This window comes from Cariama cristata, unplaced genomic scaffold (assembly GCF_000690535.1).
Source record: "Cariama cristata isolate BGI_N322 unplaced genomic scaffold, ASM69053v1 scaffold5549, whole genome shotgun sequence".
In the NCBI taxonomy this organism is placed as follows: domain Eukaryota; kingdom Metazoa; phylum Chordata; class Aves; order Cariamiformes; family Cariamidae; genus Cariama; species Cariama cristata.
Genome location: NW_009633939.1, coordinates 1 through 22,028, shown reverse-complemented (window position 1 = coordinate 22,028; position 22,028 = coordinate 1). Strand labels below are relative to the sequence as shown.

Here is a 22,028-nt window from a genome sequence, read left to right as displayed (position 1 = left end):
GTGTTTGAAAGCACGTTTCAAAACATATTTATTTGAACATTCCCTTAGAGATTACTTATGTATAAAACGCCAACTTCCTAGAACATCTAGATGTTAATTCACAACAGGAAAGTTGAAGAAGTAGCCCAATTTCACTGTCTAAAATGTAACTGGATCACAGAAGCTGAAACCTTGCTTTATCTTCAGTAAAACAAGAAACAAGCTTCTATTTTGCTGCTACTCTCAAATGTTTTCAGGAAAAATTCATCCAATAAATGTTTACACACAGTTCTCGATAATAGGAACAAGTTCTGATTTCATTCAAGTAAATGACACTGTTTCTTTCTGATGTCAACCAAGACCAACATTCAGTCCACAAAATATAAAACCAAAGTAATACTGTAATAGTATAGTTAGCTTCATTATTTTTGTTGGGTTATGCATATATGGGGGCTTATATCAGAGGTTTAAGAGTCTCTCTAAGAACTAGTCATCTGCCAGATTCAAAACATTACTTGTTACTGCTCTTTCAAAGCTCTTGGTTTGTTTGGGTGGTTTTTGTTTTGGTGGTGTTTTTCTTTCTTTTTTTTTTTTTCTCCAGAAAATAATGTGCCTACTATTATCAAGACAAGTAATGATGCAACAGAAAAGAAACAAGTGATAAAGTCTTAGAAGTTGTACCAATATGATAGTTTAATACTTCACAATCTTCTGTTTCTGTAGTAACAACATAAATGTTTCACCATAGGACCTATAAAGAGAAAATTAAAATATGTACTACAACTGCAACACCTCGCTTTAAAAGTACAAACAGATCGTATTTGACAAACTAAGAGGAACAAAGCCATGTTCAATACAGGATCAGGTCCGACCTCTTCCTAGGCTTTCTTAACCACATTTATTTTGTATTGCCAATTTTCCACTACACAATTATTTGAGACCATCTCTTGTTTAATGAAATACTGAATTGTTAGCAATCAAGTACAGTAGCTTGACAAGAAGAGTAATTTTTTGTTTGTTTTTTTTTTAATAGGCTCATAACAGCTTAAAAGAAATATGGTTTTTGAACTACAAAACTCCAGGGATAATTTTCAAATAACATAAGCAACAGTTAATACATTACCAATCTCTACAAATACACCAGCTAAGTAAAAATAATAATGTCATTTTCATTCACAACAGGATTCTAACACAATATTTTGTCCTGAAAATTATATGCTTAATCTAAAATATCTCTAAGTTCCAACTGATGAGTTGCGGAAAACTTACATGATATCAGCACATGTTAACTGATGCAAAATTTCTTCCTTTGTGAGAAATTTCTATCTTTTTTTTTTTTTTTTTTAAAGAATTCAACAGTAATCTACTACCACTGAATTTCATCAGAAACTACATTTCACTAAAACATGTTGTGCATTAGTGTTTTATAAAGGCACATATTATTAAACTATTTCAACCTACTGATTTAAACTGGAGGCTGCAGGAATGAACTACAGAATAATCAAAGATTTGTGGCTGATTAGAAGAGGTGGTCACCAGTCCTTTCTGGGTTTTACACCAGGCTGCAAGTCACTGTATGTCATTATGCCTCAGCTTCCTATTGAATCTCCAAAAAGAAATACCTCAAGAGAAAAAATCCTTAGGGCTGAAGGAAAAAAGCCTTTTGTTTTGAAACATAAATGAGCTGCTATTTCATTATCACCTCCTTCAGTGAAATCAGATTTTTCATTTAAAAAACACCCTGTGGTTACTCAGAGTTAAACATCATAACCCTCTAACACAAACTATGATCCAAAGCTACAATATTACGCTATCTTGTCTATATATAAAATGACATAAAGAGATAAAGATGAGGTAAGCAGTGTGTATTTCAGAAAGATTCACATAATTTGAATCTAAAGTGTACTAATGTTCTTCAGGAAGAACAAGGGTAATTCTAAATGTATTTCAGTTCTCTCCTACAATTCTTTGTACTCAAAGAAAACACCTCTTGAAGAAGGTCATTTTTAAGGAATAGTTAATTACTATATTTATACTACATTTTATACTCACAAAATAAGAGATTCTTAATACTTAAAACTTTTAAGTTAGTAATATTCAATTCCCGCCCCCCCCCCCCCCCCCCCCGAATAAGTTTTAACTGACCATTATTTAAAAGATTCTTGGTTGGAGACCACAGTTTGTTTTCAGCATCTGCAATTTTTTTGCTTTATATGATGGAAGTATTAACATCAATGTGCTCAGCCCTTCAAGAGGAAGGCCACAAAAAGCACTTTGTAACTGATTGTACTTCTATCAGCATCAACAGCAACACTTCCCATTATTTTAGCTGAGCATAGTTAGGGCATTATAAAGACGGAGAAACAGGTTTTCTCGGAAATAATTCCTACAAAGACACATCAGTATGTGAAAGGCACCATTTCAGCCATACTGTTTCCCCTACAACACTCTCCAGAAAATGCTGGTTGAAGTGGTGCAAAAGCTTTCTGAAAAGGACTGCATCCATGGTAAAACTATGTCTTTCAATTATAGGATAGGCTTTCACGACGAAGCAATTGAAGTATAACAGCTTGTTTACTGTTTGGTCACAGCAGGATTCTGAGTTGGATTTTTTCAGGGGCAAGGGGTTGCAAGGGTAGCGGGGGACTGCAGCTGGAGTGGTTTTTTACTTTAGCATAATGCTGAAAAAAAACAATAGGCAAGGCAGGCAAATGCACACTGACCACCTCTAACAAAGCACACAACTTCTTCCTTGTTTCACCCAGGCAGGTATTACCTGGACAGTACTGCCAACTGTTGAAAATGTCATGGAGTAACAACTACCCCAAAGTGATATTTTGTGTAGGTTTGATTCAAGAACCATTTAAAATGCAGCATTTCTCTGCTCCTCAGTTAATTTCTGCAGATCATATCTCCCTAATGTTTTTATCTCAAAAGACAAGGGCATAATTGTCTTTTTTTTTTCTGCTTCTAAATAGCATAACTTCTCATGCCTTGCTCTCTACAAGTTTTGCTCATTATCCTTCAAAGCACAGCTCTAATGAAACCGCTCAGATTATTCTGTCAGCATTTACCAGAAAACATTTAGAAAGGTCATTTCCTAAGGCCAGCGGAATAATCCAAGAGGAAAACAAGGATTCTTTTTCATCAACATGTCGCTCACAGCATTTTTATGATAGAGTCCATTTCCGTCACACATTCTGCTCATCCAAAACCTTTCTTCCTTGTCCCCTTTCCATAAGTTCCTTTGGAGGGAAAAACAGCAGCACCACAGTAAATGCTGCAAGGGTAACAAGGATACTAGCGTAGACAGACAAACTTAAGACCATCTGACAAGATGGAACACAGCAAAACAAATTATGGGTACAAGATCCAGTCCCCTTGGATCAGTTGTATTTGCACGACTCTGATCCTGAAATCCACCCAGACAATGCTCTATAGCCAAGACAAGTACATTTCTGACCTAATATTTCAACACCAGCAAGGCAAAGTATAAGAAGGTAGCGAACTGGCTCTTCTGCCATTTTACTGAAAACTCAAGGCATTTATATTTCTTCACTATTTGAATTAGAGAAACACACGCATACAACCTCATGTTTCAATTCTTCCTCTTTCTTATTTCTACGACTCTTCCTTATAAATTTTATGGTCGATCTCAAAGGAAACGTCAATATTGTAACTCAGTCTTTTACAAAGTCACTTGTTTCCAGTTCACCTTTTCTGTTGAGCAATGTTCCTCTTCAATCCTTCACTACTTATCAGTTCTTCCAGAAGTGCTACTGCCCTTTGCCTCTGTTACCTGTTGGAAATAATTCCGTTGCATGACAACAGCTGTATTTCGACAAGTTAACATTTTCAGCACCACTTCCTTCTCCAGGCAGCACCTGAGCAGATCTTTCACACCCACCGTGAGAATCTACCGATGTACAGGTCCTAGACATGCTGCTTCTCTTCAGAGCTGCATAAACCATCAAGCTTAAACCATGGGAGAGCAACAAACAGGACACATTCTTTTGCATGCCCATTCTTTCAGTTGTGCTTCCTTTACCAAGTTCTTCAAAGATTCATCCTTCAGCTCATGCAGGAATTAAAATCCAAAGTAACAGACTTGCCTTCAGACAAAACCATTTGTTTCTCTCTTACTGCAATGTCCCCAACATATGTTAGTCATCTAGTGAAACCATGTGAATCTTTCCTGACACTAGTATTTAATACATATGACATCGCTGAGTATTGTAGTACTGTTAGAGAAACAAATGGGATTTCAATCTCAGTCACTCCATTATCTGCCTTCTTTCCTCCTCTTTCCTGAAGCTGAACTGACTTTCTATCCCTATTCCTTTCACCCTATAATGAAAGCTAAACCAGAAATATTTTCAACTCAGTTCCCTGAATGTAAGATAATTTAATGATGCAGTTCTTTCCCGTACGTTTCCAAGATCCATGGACTTGAAGCGTACAATACTGCCTACAGTGGGGAGGGGGGTGGGGGTGGGGAGAGCAGTGCACACACACATAAAAAATTTCCTCCCAGCCAAAGCTAGGTTTGAAGGCAAAGGCACACACAGCAAGCATGAGTGATACACAATGGAGCTCGGTAAGCACTGCAAGGTAGCACAAATGTGGTACTGCAGTACTGTTGCACTGTAGCATTTTTACTATATATATGTCTCAACTACCTCCATCCTACCTTATATTTCCCTGCAAGTACTGCATCTTATATCTACATTCCACTACGCCCGATATATCTGTATACATTCCGACACTGCTAGGGGAAACATGAAAATTGTTATTTTCACAGGGCAACACAAAGATACGTTTTTAATTAGAAGAGTATGCTCTCTTTCCTGATGCTCAAAGGGCAGACGTGGCAACAAGTACATCACACACAAAAAAACTAACACAGCATCAGTCATAACATTACCAATAAAAAGAAGATAGCACAAGCTAACTGATAGCAACACCTATAAGCTTAAGCATGCATAATTCACTTAAAGAAAGAAACACACTATTTGCTCCTTTAAGCAGGAACTAAGTGAATACAAAGGAAAAAATATAGCAAGCTAAAAGATATGACTCTTAAAAGAGATCTTACTGGTCACCAGAGTATGGGGGTAAAACAGTACGTGATAAAACAGAGCCTCGCTTCTAGCTTCAATCCATGTTCAATACAAAGCCCTACATCCCTGCTTGTTTAGTTACTGCTTCATTAGCAGCAAACATTAAGCATTCCATACAACATACACAGTAAGTTCAGAAAAGACTGAAGACTATGTTTTAGTGCTCAAGATATTAAAAACATTAATAGCAATAACAGATTATAAAGTGAATTACTCTATTTCAGAGTCTTCATACCATTTGCTAGAATAAACAGAAATGGATTTCCACCCAAATCACCTTAAAGTTGTCAAGATAAATACTTGCTCCTAGGGCTCTCCACCATCTTCACCACTGATTTAGCATCAGGGAATAATACTGACAGCCTAAGCATGTTTCCACATTTTGCAAATACTTTGGCAGGTAAAGGGAAAAAAAAAAGCATCACCCACAAAAGCAGACTCAGCTGCTACAGTTTATTTAAACAGCCCACTCTTAGCACAAATTTTCTCCATTAGTGATAGTAAGCAATTAGAAAGAGATGTATTAGATATCATTATATCCCACATAAACACCCCATTTTCTCTTTTCCATTTCCATGTCTTCTGCCTGCTGCAGAAGAAATATGGAACCTTTTGGAAGTAGGGGTGCAGGTAGGTAAGAAAGATGGCAGTTAGGCACTAGATTGATCAATGTCACACAAAGTGAGTGCAGTCTGGAAGGGAGCTCTGTTCTATATGCTGCAGGTATCTCAAAGGGGCTAGTTTAGTTTTGGAAACAAGAGGTCTTCTAGCATTGTTATTTTTCATGTTTGATGTCAAACACTGGCTGTTCTTACAGAGCTCAGTCTAAGAATCAAGTCTTAAATATCAACTTGAATCAAAATGTTGACAGTGCTAATTGAACTGCTGAAGATACAATGCTCAAAATTAAAAGATGTCTCCATTTGGTTAGTGGCCAGATCCATAGCTGGAACAAAGCTGCAGATGCCAGCTGGTGATCTGAGCCAGTTCCACTCTGAAACACAGTACTGCATTTCTTTCTTATACATTGGAAGGGACTACAGTCATTCTTACATTGCACTGTAGTCAATGACCTCAGATGGCGGCTTTTAAATGGGGAGAGTTGTTTTCTTCTTTTCTCAGTAGCACAGATCCAGCCACGGTTTAAACATGAAAACTGAATCTGGGTATTTTAAACAGAGCTATCCTTCAGCTATTATGTACAACTCTTCCTGTTGACGTGCAATGTCCAATTACTTACAGATACATAATTTGTTCTTTTTGAGTTGCCTATTGAATTCTAAGATAAATTAAAGTACAGCCTTGCTGTGCCTGTATTCTTTACTTTTGCACATTAGAAGGCACATTGTTATGTTGATCGTTACTAATTTGAAGAGTGCTGGAACATTCTCTCAATCATCATTTTCACTACTCATGTTATGCAGAGGACTAACAATATCCTATGAACCACTCTCAGTAGCAGATGTTAAGAAAAACAAAAGGAAAACAACTTTTAAAGCCTCAAAGGCTTAAAATATTCAAGTGACAAGCAAACTAGAGTTGTTAAAGATGTATCTGGGACTCTGTAGATTTCATAGGTGTCTAACAACTACTCCAATACCCCTTCAACAACCACTAAGGGCAAACATTTCAGCTAGTCATAAATACCATTCAGAAAATGAAGTGAAACCCCACAAACTTGAAAGCAGAATGCCTTTTATTTCACAGAATGAGATGGCTCTCAAAGAAAGGCAAAAGGCAGTAAGTCAGACTGCTTAGTATAGCTGAGCACCCTTGTATGTTTGGCAGCAGGATGCCATAAAGTTGGGACAGTGAGAACAGACAATTAATTCCGGTACTTTTTATTCAAATAGAAAGTTATAGAACTGCAGAAGAACAGTATCCTTCACAACACCAAACATGCCAAAAGCAAAAGGGGAAGTGGGCAGTCTGAAAGATTACTCCCATAACACAAGTAACACTCTGATCTGTATCAAGAGTCTGCCTTTCCTCCTCATAGCCCCAGAATCAAGGAAACAAGATGCATGAGCTTTTTCCATAGGTCCTGAACCAAGAACAGAGTAAATACGCTAGCAAGTTATGAAACAAGAAACTTGTTGAACAAAAAAAAGGAGACAGATCTGTGTATTATCCATTCCACCTTTATTGTGGTTCCATACACTTTAAAATGAGTAGCAAATCAGGTATGCATTAGCAAAAAAAAAAAAAAGGTTTTAAAGAAAGAAATATAAACTAGGAATCTCTATATGTCAGTGTTTCAAGGATCTAAATCATGAAGCAAATTTAAGTAAAACCTCATACTTATGTTCTTCCAGTGGGAGATAACTGAAAACAGCAAGAATTAAAAAGCCAACCATCTTTCACATAAGAAGTCTTAACCCAGTGAGATTTTCTATTTCAAAGAAATTAGAACTAAATATCAAAGGCCTAATTGAAAAAAAGAATCTGTAACCATCTTGTCCATAAATAAGAGAATTCTCCATCCAAAAAAAAAAAATAAAATATTTTTGAGTGTTGTCTTGGTTCTGTCTTTGCTAAACTGAGTGCCAATTTCTTATTCTTTTTCTTGTTCTCTTTCCATACATGCTAGGAAGATGCCCTTGGGAGCTTTATGTTATTCTAAGTGTCATGGTGATTCAGTGAACTCATTGGATGGTACAATGACTCCAAAGGCATCAAATGGCTGGTTTTGTTAGTAATTACTGAAGGTGATCGAAGAATTGATTTAAAACTACAGTCTGCTATGAGTTTTACTCCAGTGGAATCCTGCCAAGGCAGTTAACATTCCCAGGGCTACATGTCTGCTGAACAAGACAAACTTCTACGACCCTGACCCATAGAGAGAGCAAAACAAAAAAGTTTTGTTGGTCTTTTTTTAAGCTAAAATATCTTAGTCTGTGGTCGTCCCTCATTGATAAGATGCACTTACAAATCTGTTGCTATTTCTTATAACAGAGAAAGTTCTATATTGTTTGTTCCACTAGTATTTTGAAACCAGGTATCAAACTCAGCCTTCTATACACTACAATACAGGTACTTTAGCTGCTCAAAATTATTTGTGCATATAAAAGGAAGTCCTTTACTCAGTATCACAAAAATAGTAATTCAAGCCAGAAGTGGGCAAAGGACTAATGCAGTGTGAGTCTATAAGTGGATTCACTTAAGGCTGAAAGTTTATTTACCCTGAAATCGATTTCACTGAAGCATCCCATGGTCATGTGGAAAGATGCCTCTTGTTGTGAACACAGTGGTCTTGTGAACATGGCCTGAAGTTTTAAAATGTCCAAGTATTTGTTAAGCAAACGAAGATTAAGGGTGAGACAGAACACGTTTCTAACAGCGTAATATCCATTTAAGTAACTACATATTTAAAGTGTTTGAGTTGTTGGGAGATTTTTGGTTTTGTTTTGTTGTTTGGGTTTTATTTTTAAAGAATAATCTTTAAAAGGTGGCATCTTGATGTTCATTATGAATACATATGTATGTTTTCATACATTACTGAAAGAGTTATTTTCTTCAATTTTTCCTGTTTCAACATCTGGAAGACCACTGAACTTCCAAAACCAATCTCCACTCCTTATACATATCTTAGGTTGTAGCAACAAACATTCATTATAAAAATTTAACCAGGAAGAATTTCTGTTTAGGTTAGCCAGAAATGTACCAAAACCATCAATTCAATCGGTTTTATACCGTTCATTTTTTCCAATGCTCCAAATGAAGCTGTAATGGAAATCTGGACCTTCTGAGTATTTTAAGAAATGGGTATTTACACGAGCATATTAAGAATGATCCTTGGAGTAGTACCAAGCTGAAAAACCAAATCAAATGAAGCAGTAGCGACCCTAACCATGTCCACAAACACCCATAGCTACTTTTTATGACAGCAAGATTTCATCCATTTTTTCCACTTAAATGAAATTTTATATCTTAATTCCCATACAGGCTCTTGGAGGAAGAGAATAAAGGAAAGCAAATAGGAAAAGAAATCTTCACACTTTTCTCCTTCACCAACAAAAATTTGAAGCCTAACACAGATCACTTCATCGATTCCAAATTATCTCATTGAAAACAATGCTCCAAGGCAGAGTAATGATGGTAAAATAATGAACACTGTTCTTTGCTCCAGTCACCTGTCTTGCAGAAGTTACTACGACTATTGTTTGATACAATTTTATAAATCAGTATCTTCTAATCCCAGTGGTTTCTGTAAGTATATATCCTAATTGTTGATTAAAAGCTTCCATTACTTTACTCTCTTCCTTTGAGGAACAGTGTGCTGTAACATGGGTCAAAAGGCTAAAGTACTGCAACAAGAAAATGATCGTTAAAACATCCATTCGAAGACAGTGTTAAATCCTCAGCCTTTGTAAATCAGCATAAATACAAACATATAAATCACAAGAGGTTGTTATTTCTACTATTTCTGTAATTATAGTATGATTAGAGTATGGTAAGAGCAGCAACTCTCAAGAAAGTAAATAAGTAGTGAAATGCATGTTGATTAAATGTAGAGTTACCAGTATATAACAACTGATATCTGTCCAAAGGAGAATAGATCACCTAAATTTTATTAACAATTTTTTTTCCCATTATACAATTGCCTCCTCATTTATGTAGTTCTGTATCTATGACCACGGATCACTTTAATGCCTTGTCATCTCTGTATCTAAAAATTGTATGAAGACTGAGATTTTCGTTCTTTATCAAAGGTAATACAGAGATACTTTGAAGCCCAGCTACCCCAAGTAATGTAAGTATGATTTTTTTTTCTTTAATCTTTTGCCTCAGTTTATTTCTTTTTATTATTACTCAAAAGCAGATGCAGGATTCTGCTCATCCTACCTATAGGTCCAATCATGCTTGAAATCCAATTTTACAAGCCTAGGAATTTTCAAAAGCGCAACTAACATTTTTAGCATGGATTTAGAGGTTATATGAAATGCTGCCAGTTCATAAAAGGATTTGAGGCCTGAAAAGATTCAGATCTTTTTCTAAAGTAGATTTGGAGGGGTACCTGCCATGCAAACTTTGCAAGAGCTTCAGAGCCCACTAAGAAGAGAGCATGCAAAAGCACCTGCTGTTTCACATACATAAGGGAGTTGTTTGGAACAGCCCTCAGGACACGTCAGATGCTGCTGCAACAGGAGATTAGACGGATAACCCAGCCTAGCTAGGAAAACCCCACCAAGATATCATTGCTGAGTAAGCATTTAACAGCACCAATTTCTCAGGTTACTTTTTCAGGAGTGTTAGACCTATGCCATAATGGCAGCAACTAATGGGCATTATCAACAGAAATATAATATTCTGTTGAAATACAAGGAATCTACAGAAAGTTTTTATCTTTTTTACACTGAAGTGCAACACTGTTCAAACAAAAGACTGCAAAAGTGGAAATTAGCAGAATAATTCCAGATTAACATATTTGCCAGAAACAACGCTTGTCTCCAGTATAATTTCTTGCATTTGAAGGAAGTAGCAGGATACAAAAAAATTAAAGCCCAATGTTCTCTGTAGAAGTAATTTGACATATTTATCTGCAAAAGGTGTATCCAAATTTGATACCTTAGCTGTTGAAAAAATGATTCAGCTGTTTTGAAGTATTTCATTCTATATAAGCAGAAGTACACATAGCTATTCAAGCCACTGAGAAAAAGATAGCCAAAAATCAATTTTTCATACTTCATTATGTTTCTACAACTAGAAATCCTTTACACAGAGGCACATACACTATACACATTTATCTGTTTTACATTGAGCAAGAGACCTTTTTACGTTCAAAAAAATATGTTAATGGAACTAGATACAATTTTGCAGTCTTTAGTTTCTTTTTATCAGCACCCACAATGATGTTTTGGCATCTACTCAACATGAGGAGACTTTTCCCACTGCCACTCCTTTTCATTAAATTAACAAGAAACAGGTAAGAATTCTCTCCATCCTCATTAGCGTGTAGTAAGTAATGAGCACTAAGGAGATTTACACACATGCACAATCTATAGAACAGTGTTATCTGTAGAACACTGAAAGATTTACCCTTAAGTTAGCATTAGGCGTACATAATTTATGAGGTTTAAAGTGTATAGAGTATAGGTATCCGTAGCACAAGAAGAATCTGTTCTTTTGCCCTAGAATTGAGGTGAAAGTGCTAGCTTTTTACTGCTTTCTTATAAGGACACTTTTAAGCCATATTTTTAAATAATTTTTTAAGCTTTTAAAGAATTAAACCTACACAAATACCTAATTTCTAAATCACAAGCAGTAACAAGCAGAGCAGAACAAGTCTCCTTCCCTCCAATGTTTTCTCACACTCTATGTACACAGCATTTTTTTTTTTTTCATCTTTGTATAGAAAGAGTGGCACCTGGATGTAGCTAGCCTCTGGTAACATACAAATAAATACAGTATCTCTAGAATAGTATCAATATTCCAACTTTTCATTCACCACGTAATGTCCCTTTTTATCTACCTCTTTCTAACATATACCAAAATTAGTCTGTTTTCCCATCAATCTTCTTTGATATCTTATTTCACCCTATTAAGTGCCAGAACAGCTATGGCCTAAGTGCAAGTATAGTGACACTTTCCCACTGCTTCCCTGCAAACCAGGGGAGTGGGGGGATTGCTGGGATATGTATGTATGTTTCCAGCTTAGTCACCAACTGAATTGCTGAAAACACATCTACTTATTTCTCCAGATGGGTCCTTGCAAATACTCACAAGAACAAAGATTCTGTTACCTGTCCAAATTCTTCTACAAGAATGACTCAAGCTACCTTAAGGATCATTTCATTCCCTAGAGCATGGAAAGATTTAAAGCAGATTAAATTATTCCATACTGCTGCTTCCGAAGTTTTTTTGCCTTCCTTTGGTAGCAACCACTCTTGTCAATAGCACACTGTTCTACAGGTTTAATGCAGTGCCACAAAAATGTCATGTTCCTGTAATGACTAAATATTATTGGGGAAGGTTTTCCATTACACATACAAGTACCATTTTAACATGCGATACAATCATCAAGCTTAAGCAGCAAAGACACATATGATGTCCCTACAGTAAAGAAGAGTGAATGCTACAATATTTAACCCTGACTGCAGCATCAACTTCTGTACATCACCTATCTTTCTGGTTACGTTTTATAAGCCAGTGATGAGGGATTCATCTCATACAAAGGGAACATTTATTCCTTAAACACTTAGTTCTGGTATACGTGTCCTGTATTTCTTCCTAGCTATTTCAGAACCTATTTAAATTTTGTCAGCCTAGATATGTACGCAACAGGTAATACCATGTACTATCACATTAAAACAGATAGAAACGCAAGTTTTGCTGAATCCATTTGAAGAACTGATTCGTGTTTCTTTAAAACAGATTTTACTACTGAGTTGTTACAGCAACTTATTTCTTTTTGCTTCCAGGAACAGATAACAATCTTTCCTTGAGCCAAAAGAGCTCCAGCTGAGTAGAAATTAGGGAAGGAACTAGGCTGTTTGAAACAGGGTCAGAGAGAGAGGTATGAGTCAAAGAAAAATATTAAATTAAATGTCTTCTTTCATAAGCTTTCCTGAGCCAAATACCTATGTATACTGAACAGCAGATAGGTGTTTTACAAGTAAATAAAAAAGCAACCGCGGAGAAATCTCTATTCACTATCTGTGCACTTGAGGAGTGTATTTTTTTCAGACCTCATTCATGTATGAATGCAGAGATTTCACAGAAAGCACTATTTGAGATTGATTTTTGACCAAATTAAATAGCAGAGGCTGCACCAATTGCAAAGTTCGAGATGCTTAATGAAGGAAATAGACGGGAAATGGCAACGCTGTCCTGGGTTCTGACCCACCCCATTGTCATCCAGGCACCATGGTTACAGATTAATTTCCCAAGCCTTACCATTTGCATTAAGCCAAATAACCTTATTCCTCAACTGAGTGTGAAACAAAGAAAGCTGCAAGGCCAGACTTTCTAAAAGAGGTGAGGATGGATTGCTAACAATCACAACTATTTGGTATCCCCCATACACATCAGTAGCTAAACAGCAGTTAAGTTTCAAAGCACATAGCTCTCATTTACGTTCAGGTTTCCACAAGGTTAGTGCAGCCAAAATGCTGTCCCCTTTTGAAATTCAAAAGGCATCAGATAAGACTCATTCAGCTCACTTAAAGAAAATCCACTGTAGATTATAGGTATTAAGCCTAAAATGTCTGGTCCCTTAGCAAATCTTGGCTCCCTCCATGGAAGGAAGAAGAAAACAAAACAAAACCAACAAAAAAGCCACAATGCCTATTTTCAGAGGAGCACATTGCCAGGAACTTCTGTACTCTCTGTAGAACAGAGCAGTAGATGTGCAGCAGGGCTGACGGACTCTGCCAGTCACTAATAAGTAGTAAGAATATATGGCTATGTTCCATATTTTGGCACAGAAAATAAGAAGTAATCATCAACTGGTCAGTTTCAGCAAAGCAGCTCAAAGGTTCAGCTACTTCCTAGACACAGTTGTTTGATTCGCACCCTGGCTGAGCTTCACCCCATCTTGAAAAATATTTCTTTATAAAAGCGCTGTAAGTGAAGCAGTAGTAAAATTGATTTTATTTCTCCATTTTCAAGAGAGACATTCTCTCTTTGCACATTGAGCACACATTTCATTATGCTACATCAGGAGGAAGAAATTTCCTCAACAGACAATCTAATGCCACCCAGAGCACAGCTGCTTTTCACTTGTCAGTTCAATTTTCCCCCACATTTTTTTCTTTTCCTTTCCACATTTCAGTAAAATGTCACTTTTTTTCCCCCCTTTTGTTTGTTGCCACAGGCTAGCCTGAAACAAACACATGACTGCAAAATCATTCAGACATGATGAGGATGGCGTGCATAATGGACACAGTGTATTTCTGGGCTTATTATCAGCCTAGGTACCTTAGTTCGCCAAGCAATTCCCAGGTACAGAGTCACAGTTCCTCCTTCTGTAGTTATCCACATCAACAAAAAATCACACAAACACCTGTAAAGCAGTATCGAGAATTTAACAACTATATAGGGCTAGTAAACAACCAGATTTTTGTTTACCACTTACAGCGCTGGGTAATTTGTCTTCCCCTTTCCCCCCACTACCAAATCAAGTTTTATAAAGACTCCTAACAGCTACTGAAAAACGTTAAAGTGTTATACTATAGTGAAATTACAGACAGTGTACCCCATCACAAACCCCCGTTTGCCTGCACTTTCACAGAAGGTGCGTTGATGCTCTCTAAGGGAGAGCACAGTAGCAAAGCCAGCAGTAACACATATCATCGGGGGAAAGCATGGTGGCCTGGAAGAAGTTTGTATGGAGAAGTTAGAAGGATGTTCTGCTGCAGCTGTCTCCAACTAAAAGGGAAAGGTGTTAGTTCTGTGATTAGTTGGGGTTTGGCAAATATGCACTCGGTTTTCTAGGTGCTGCAATTTGTTTGACAGTGGGTAAATCTGGTTTTCAACCACCTTCCACTTTCATAATCAGGTAGGTTTCCTTTTCATTTGCTATTTCCTACAAGGAAATTGTGAACATAAATCATGACCACTCATAAAAAACAACAATAACACTAAGTAAATGTCTGGGATAAAAAAAATAACAATTTAGGTAAAACACACTAGCTGGCAGCATAGTAGCCGTATCTTCCTAAGATAGCACGTGAAGACAAAACACACCAGAATTTTTTGACACCTCTACTCCTTTTCATAGAAGCTATCAATCAACATTGACAAGTAAGATATTGAGAAATTCCATACACATCTATTTCTTCAGCTTAAGTCATACACATGGATTTTTCTCATGATTCACCAAAGTATTTTTTGTTTCAACAAATACAAGAGACTTCAGAGGGAACGCTACAAAAAGCATTGCTAAGGTAATACACTGTACAGGTAAAGAGTAATAAAAATGGAAGTGATATGAGGTAAGATGAGTAAGTAATAGCACAAGAAGGAAAGGCAGAAAAATCTATAGTAGCGCACAAAACCTGCTATTTGATGCAATGTCGTACTTATTTTTCAGCATTTCTAAAAGGTACTTGGTACTCCGATGTGGTTGAAACAGCAGATGTAACAATGCACATCTTAAGCCTTCATGCAATATTAAGATTGAAGGATGGTATGAAATATCTTTATTCTTTCTGACAAACATATTACTTGTCTTCCACACAAAGAATATTTACAGATCCGACCCTTACAAGACAGCTGGTGCACCCATTGTGCAAAACTAGCCAATGAGAAGAAACACTGGTTTAGACAAGAGGCATAAATGAGATTTATTTGTCTGCAGAGTGGTACATCATAAGGATTACTATCTGTGGACAGGTTTCTGTTAAATATAGAAAATAATATCAAATCCACAATCTCACAGAAAGAGGGATTACAAGTTTAGGTTAAGATATCCTTATATTCTGCCCTAGCTATAAATTAATAAACGAGAAAGAAACAGGGAAGTGTCAGCGTTATAATTTCTCTAAACACAAAGAATACATTAAAATGTCAAAAGTAACTCCACGGCAAGTCTCCTGGGAAGAAATGCATTATACATAGCATAACAAGCAGAATTCCAACTGTTCTATTACATTAAGACTGAATTCTAGAGATCCTCAAGATTTACCCGACATCACATGGAATTTCAAGAATATTTTAGCTGTAGATTAGAACAAATCTAAAATAAGTCTTTTCTGAAGGTTACAAAAGTTTTCAGCAGCATTCTTTCTTCCCCTCCCCTCACTTTTTTTTTCTTCTTCCTTTCACGTTCCAGAAATCAGAAACATAAATGACAAAGCATCACAAAAAAATCTATTTTCAGTATTTCTGGCCAAACTGAGAAAGACTTTCTTTCTGGATTTCTAATTTAGGTTGGTGAGCTTAAATTCTTGGAGCACTTTTAAAAGTTTTAGCCCAGATAATAAGATAGCAAGCATACCACTTCCAAGGCCATCATTCGTAAACAAAAAATTAGCCCTATCATAACAGAAAATCTCATAAAATTAAAAATTTTTGACGAAAAAAAATTCTCTTCTCCTCCTGCCAAGTGCAAGACATACAGATAGAAAAAATATGTGGTTGCACTATTGTATGTAGAAGGGTTGCAAACATGGAGAAGCAAGTCTACTACATAAGGCTAGCATTAAGAACATATATGTATATACACACACATATTCTTATATGCATATATAGTGCAGTTCAAGTACAGGGATTCCCAAATTAGCTCTAAGCAATCTCATTCTGATGCCAAAGAAGTCCACCTACAGCAGGTTCTTGTTTACTTTTCTGCACAAGACAGAGGTACCCCACCCACCTTGTTTAAAAGCTCCCTTGAAATTCTCTGCACTATACCGCAGCCTGCAGGTTCGACTCTAAGGCTGTGCACTCTAAGGCAGTATGGCTGGCGACTGCACGCATGCCAAGGAAAAGGTCTCTCCTTTTGCCATTGCCAGTTTTGTAGTCCAGCACCTGCACCCCTGAGGCCACAGGCTTCATGCAGGGGAGGGCTCCTCCTGCCCACATCTCTGGTGGTTTGGTTTTTTTTGATTGGTTTGTTGTTTTGGTTTGGGTTTTTTTTTTTTTTGGTTTCGGTTTGAGTTGTGGATTTTTTCTTTTTGCTTGGGGGAGTGGTGTTTGTTAGATTTTTGGGGTTTGTTCCTTTTCAATATATCACTGGAGGTCAAAACTTTTCTTGCAGAAGGAAAAGGCTTTGTTTCACCAAGTAACTTCTAGTTTATTGTATTAGGCACTTGCTTTTAAGTCAACAAAATAAAGCCATCAAATTAAACATATTCCTTGAAATAATGGAATTGTGCCACTGGTAAATTTGTCCCATTATGTTTAAACACTGCCCACAACAAAGCATATGGTTCTTCAGGTATAGTAAGGTCGCAAGCCATATGCTAAATGCCACTTCTGTACATCAAACTTAAGTCCTTACAAGCAATTAACCGAACATGCATCATCATCCACATTGACAGAAATCAGAAAGTCTTCACAGCCCAGAAAACTCAGACAGCAAAAGCAAGCATGAAAGGAATTCTAAGCAGGAGACAAGTGACAGAGTTAATGTCCCTGCCTTTCTGGAAGAATTCAGAAAGCGTGATATTAACACAGCCTCTGTTATCCACCAAACCTACAGCAAAAATGCATCACCTTTTCCACTAAAGAAGTAGCCTGCTACCACTCTACAGAGTTCACCTTCAGTCATGGGGAAAAGGAAGGACACTGCTGGACCTCAGCCTGAGATCTCAAAAGGGAGACTTGCTTTTGGCTGCCTGCTGGAGCATCTAACAATGGTGTGGCTACAGGCGAGGGCATTAGCACACAGTGAGCCTCATTCTTCCACCTCAAAATCCAGAAAGGAACAGGGTTCCCTCTACTCTCATATCAATCTAAATGAAAAACAGTTACTTTCAACATCTGATTATAGCCCAAACAGTGTTTCTAAGATGGGAAAGAGCTTAAGAACTAGAAACAAGGATTTCCAACATTCTGCCCCCCTAGTATAACAACATCAAAGTCGTTCCCCTTTATCTTTCCTCAAGTCTCAGATGGAGTCATTCACACACCTTTATCTAAGAGGAGGAGAAGATATTAGTATTTTCATATTCCTTAAAAAATATTTCCCAAACCCAGCAAACGTAAAGAAAATAGTCAACCCTGAAAATACGCCCAGGGAAAATGCAAGCATTTGAGTAAGGTTCTTGTGTTTAATAAGGTAAGTGAATTCACTTCATTTCTATCATTTCCAACAATAAACATACACCAGATCAACACCCGTACCTTCTTTAAGCAACATCCACCTACCAGAAATGAGCACACTACTTTTATCCTGCTACAAACTACAGAGGTGGCATTCTTCTGAAGCCAATGAATTACAGATTGCTTTGTAACATCAGTGTAGTAAGACTGCCAGTGAACTATGCTTTTAGAAAGAATAACCACCAGCCATTTCTCTGCCATTAAAATAATATAAGTTCTGCCTTTTACAGCCCTGTTGTTTGTACATCCATTTAATGAGCTGCTGCAGTAGTAATATTTTTGTTGTTACTAAAGTGCATCTTCTTGGGTTTACGGTCCTGTTCTCAGCTATAAAGCATTCTACTTCAATCAAATTATGACAAAGATGCAAGACACTGAATATTTCACGTGTGGACAGAAACGTATTCACTGTCATAGAAAAAAGGAAAGTTTTGTTTTACATCAAGCTGCTTCTAAGGAGTCAGATTTTTCTCATTTGCACAAAAAAATTTGTTGGTGCTCAAAGACTATAATGTCCAGCTTTTCAATAGTAATGGTCAAGTAATGTTCAGAAAACTGTCCTTTTAGCTAAAAGTAGGGAAGTCTCATTAGACAAGGTAATCTGGACCACAGATCTTAGTTACTGACCCCAATGACTGACTTCATGCAAGCATTCACTTCTACAAATAGTTTTCCAGTTGCAATGTTTAGGTGTCTGGGGCCACAAAGGCATGCAGGTGGCTGCAGAATCAGACCCTGAGCCTGTTATATGCTATGTGCACTCACTGAGCACTCTGTACAGTAGCACTCATTTTTGAAGTACGAAAAAACTATGCTGTCTTCAGCATAGTATGAAAAAGTAACATGTACACAACCATCACATTAGATCTGCCAAAACGAAGACGTCCAAGAAAATATAACAGTGGACAGGAAAACACAAGCTTCAGAATGGTCTTACCAAGTTAAATTCACCTTCTAAACTGTTCCCCTTAACTTTTTATGAGATTGATTTTAGAGCAGTAATTTTTACTTATTCCATCAAAACATATGTAGGTAACTGGACAGGCAAACACAGCTCAATCTTGTTACCTCTTTGGCACTACAACCAATTGGAAATATAATTAAGAGTCACCATTGTGTCTCAAAGCCACGCCAAAACCAAGTTTGGTTAATGCAGAAAATATTGTTCATTTCAAAAATGCAAGCTTTCTGTAATTTGATAGGCATTTGGTTCATGCATATGAATTTAGACCATGCTGAGAAGTGAGCTGCATACAGTTCTGAAAATTAAAAAGTTAATGGTGAACACAATCTTGAAAGTGATAGCCGTGTATTTTCCTCTTTTCAATAACACTATAAAATAAGAAAAGATGACATGCTGTGTTAACATAGTTAAACTCAGCAATTCATATTTGGCTACGATTAGGCTTGAAGACACACTGAGGTCTTCCAAAACTATCACCATGACATGATGCAAAGATGATGGTATCACCACATGACAAGGAACAAAAAGCAGCAGCTGTCTACCTCTGCAGCAAGTACTGTGCTGACTGAGGTCAGCACCAATGCGTGAAATGGAGATACTGTACTTCTGTACAAACTTTAAAAAAATAAATCCTCATGACAGAAAACTCTGCCCTGCAAGGCTGATCCTTTGCCTTAGCTAAGCAATTTCACACAGCAGGATATTAGACCCTGCTTTTTGCAAACACAACTAGTCCTGCAAACCAACTCTGTCTGGGCCCAACCAATGAATTAACCATATGTTTACAAGAAATACTAACCGCCACAGACAGAATTTCCTTCTGCTGAAGGAGATTAAAGCATAATCTCTTTCCAGTAGATGGCATATTGATAGCACTGTATCATTTTTTAAACCTCCATCATGTGCTGCTGAAAAATTACTCTAAGTTCTACACAGCCAGTTAAAAATCAAGTGACTGAAAGCAACTGCTGAGCAGAGTCCAGGACTTTCATAAATCTCCAACTCTCCTTTTTAACAGGACAACCAATCTAGTATCAAAAGCAAAACTTCACTTTGCAACACATACTGTACTTGGGTGGAATTTTCACAGAAATTTCTCTCACCTTGATCATTTTAATCCCTCAATTACATAAGAACATAAATCATCATGTGCCACAAAAATTACGCTATTATGAAAGTATATCCAGTCCTCAGAATCATACTGTTCATAATTAGTATTCACATGCCAACTTCAACTTCTTCATATTCTTTCCACCTATTTTTTGAAAGGTGAGGAGGGACTTGAATTTTTTTTTTTTACAATTACCAAGAATGAGCTACAGTTCATTTTTAATACAGGTAATATTTTCTCAAGAAGATGAGGACCTGCTTTCAGGGCTTTACACTAGATGCCTTGTCCCAGTTTAGTCCCCGAATGTTCAAGTAGTTTGTAAGACACTTCATAAAAATAATAAAATATGAAAAATTAGAATAGTTTTCCACATCTCTTTTCACTACAGTTTAGTCTGCACAAGCTCATGCAAGATACAAACCTGCATCTGCAAAAGCTGACTTGGTGCTTCCTCCTCTTTTTAACTCTGGCATAATTTAGCAAAGAATGTATCACTCTTAAATGAGTGTAAAATTATTAATCCAAATTGACGACAAATTTCACACTTGACTGCTGGTGAATGTTTCCTTAGACTGCTTATTAAATCAGAAGGGATAATTATTGAATCACAGTATATTACAGTTTTTCTCCAATTGTTATATTTCAAAGAGCATCAGAGTGGTTCACATGGACTAGCAGTGTAGAGTCCCAAAATCAGAAATGTTACCAAAAAAAAGTACCCCTCTCTTGCCCATAACAACCTCCTCCAAAGGAGGGAAGTAATTGAAGCATTTTGATATTCCCGATTTCTCCCTGCATTCAGGCCATTTCCCACCCAGATATTTTCATAATTATTTGCCTGTGTTTGAGTACGCATAGAGATATGCTCCCGCTGTACCTGAACTTAGCGTACTTAGCAGGCACAATCAGTGGTTTGTTTTTTTTTTAAAGTCTCAGTGAACAATTAAAGCTTAAAACATGCAGTACTTCTGCAAAAAGCTGCTTTGATGCTGATTTTACAGGAAAAGACCAAAAATAATGGAAAAGGCACATTTCTCTGATAAATGTATGGGCATGTATCCTCTGATAACTTGCTTTATGGACTTAGTAAAGTACCCTATAAACTTCTAACACAGCAGAGAAATACCACAGTCAAAATTTGGGCTTGATTTTCTGATAAGGAATTGGAAGTTAAGAAGCCTGAAGTGAGAGCAGTGTCATTAGAACAGATCTGCTCTGTACCCAGCATTAACTTTCCATCTGTGTACATCAAGACAACAGGACAGAGCATCTCAGCCTTATCTTCTCTTTGCTGAACATGTTATGTCCACAGGATGGAGAATATACTGTCCTATCTCTGAGGAACTGAACAGTACACATTATCTTGTCAGAACACTGCATGGTCAGAACAGGTTTTATTTTTAAGCTGCAATAGATTTTGTTCATATTTTCTCAGTGATTTATACTTGCACAGAAAGGAACGCTTCTAGATTGCAGCAACTTTTTAACACATTTCCTGGCGTTGAAGTAACACTGCAACATCTCACCTGCATTTCACAGCAAAAAAAGGTAAGCCCTGGGTCTATGTTCAGATAGAGGAATCTAAACCGAGGTGAGACTGTTCAAGCATGTGTTTTTTGCACTCTATAGGGGAAAATGTTAGCGTGTTGCCAATTTCAGCTGTTGGGCTTCCTTATTTCCAATGGAACAGTCTATCCGTTCTCACTGCTGTATACATAAAGCTTATATTTGTTACCATCTTGTTACATCACGCAATCTGCGGGTCAACTTATACAGGAGCAGCTCTCTTACATCATTAAAAAGAGCTTAGAAATACCAGCAGAACAGTCAGTATCTTTCAGAGGATCAGGAGGGAGAGAGATAAGAATCAGAGAAGATAACCTGTTCTAAACTTACCACCCCAGTGAAAGCTGACATCTGTATTATATCTCTGGAGAGCACCAAATCTAAAAACAGCAAAGGCGAACTCTGAGCAAAATAGCTCTCGGTACTCACCTAGTGCTGAAGACCAGTGCAGGAAAGAGGGGCAGCAAGTAACAAGCCGAGATGAATTTCATACTGGAGCGGCTCCGTTTTGTTCCGCTCCTCA

At 37.1% G+C, this 22,028-nt stretch overlaps 1 protein-coding gene across 1 annotated transcript in view; it reads right to left on the bottom strand.

The window, feature by feature from the left end:
- Window positions 1-22,021, bottom strand: part of LUZP2 (leucine zipper protein 2) — a gene marked incomplete at its 3' end in the record, with an annotated part of 130,807 nt that extends 108,786 nt beyond the window's left edge. Inside the window, exon 1 of the mRNA XM_009706957.1 lies at window positions 21,935-22,021. Within this exon, the coding sequence (XP_009705259.1) occupies window positions 21,935-21,996 (62 nt within the window). The remainder of the gene's footprint in view (window positions 1-21,934) is intronic.
- Between the last annotated feature and the right edge of the window lie 7 nt (window positions 22,022-22,028).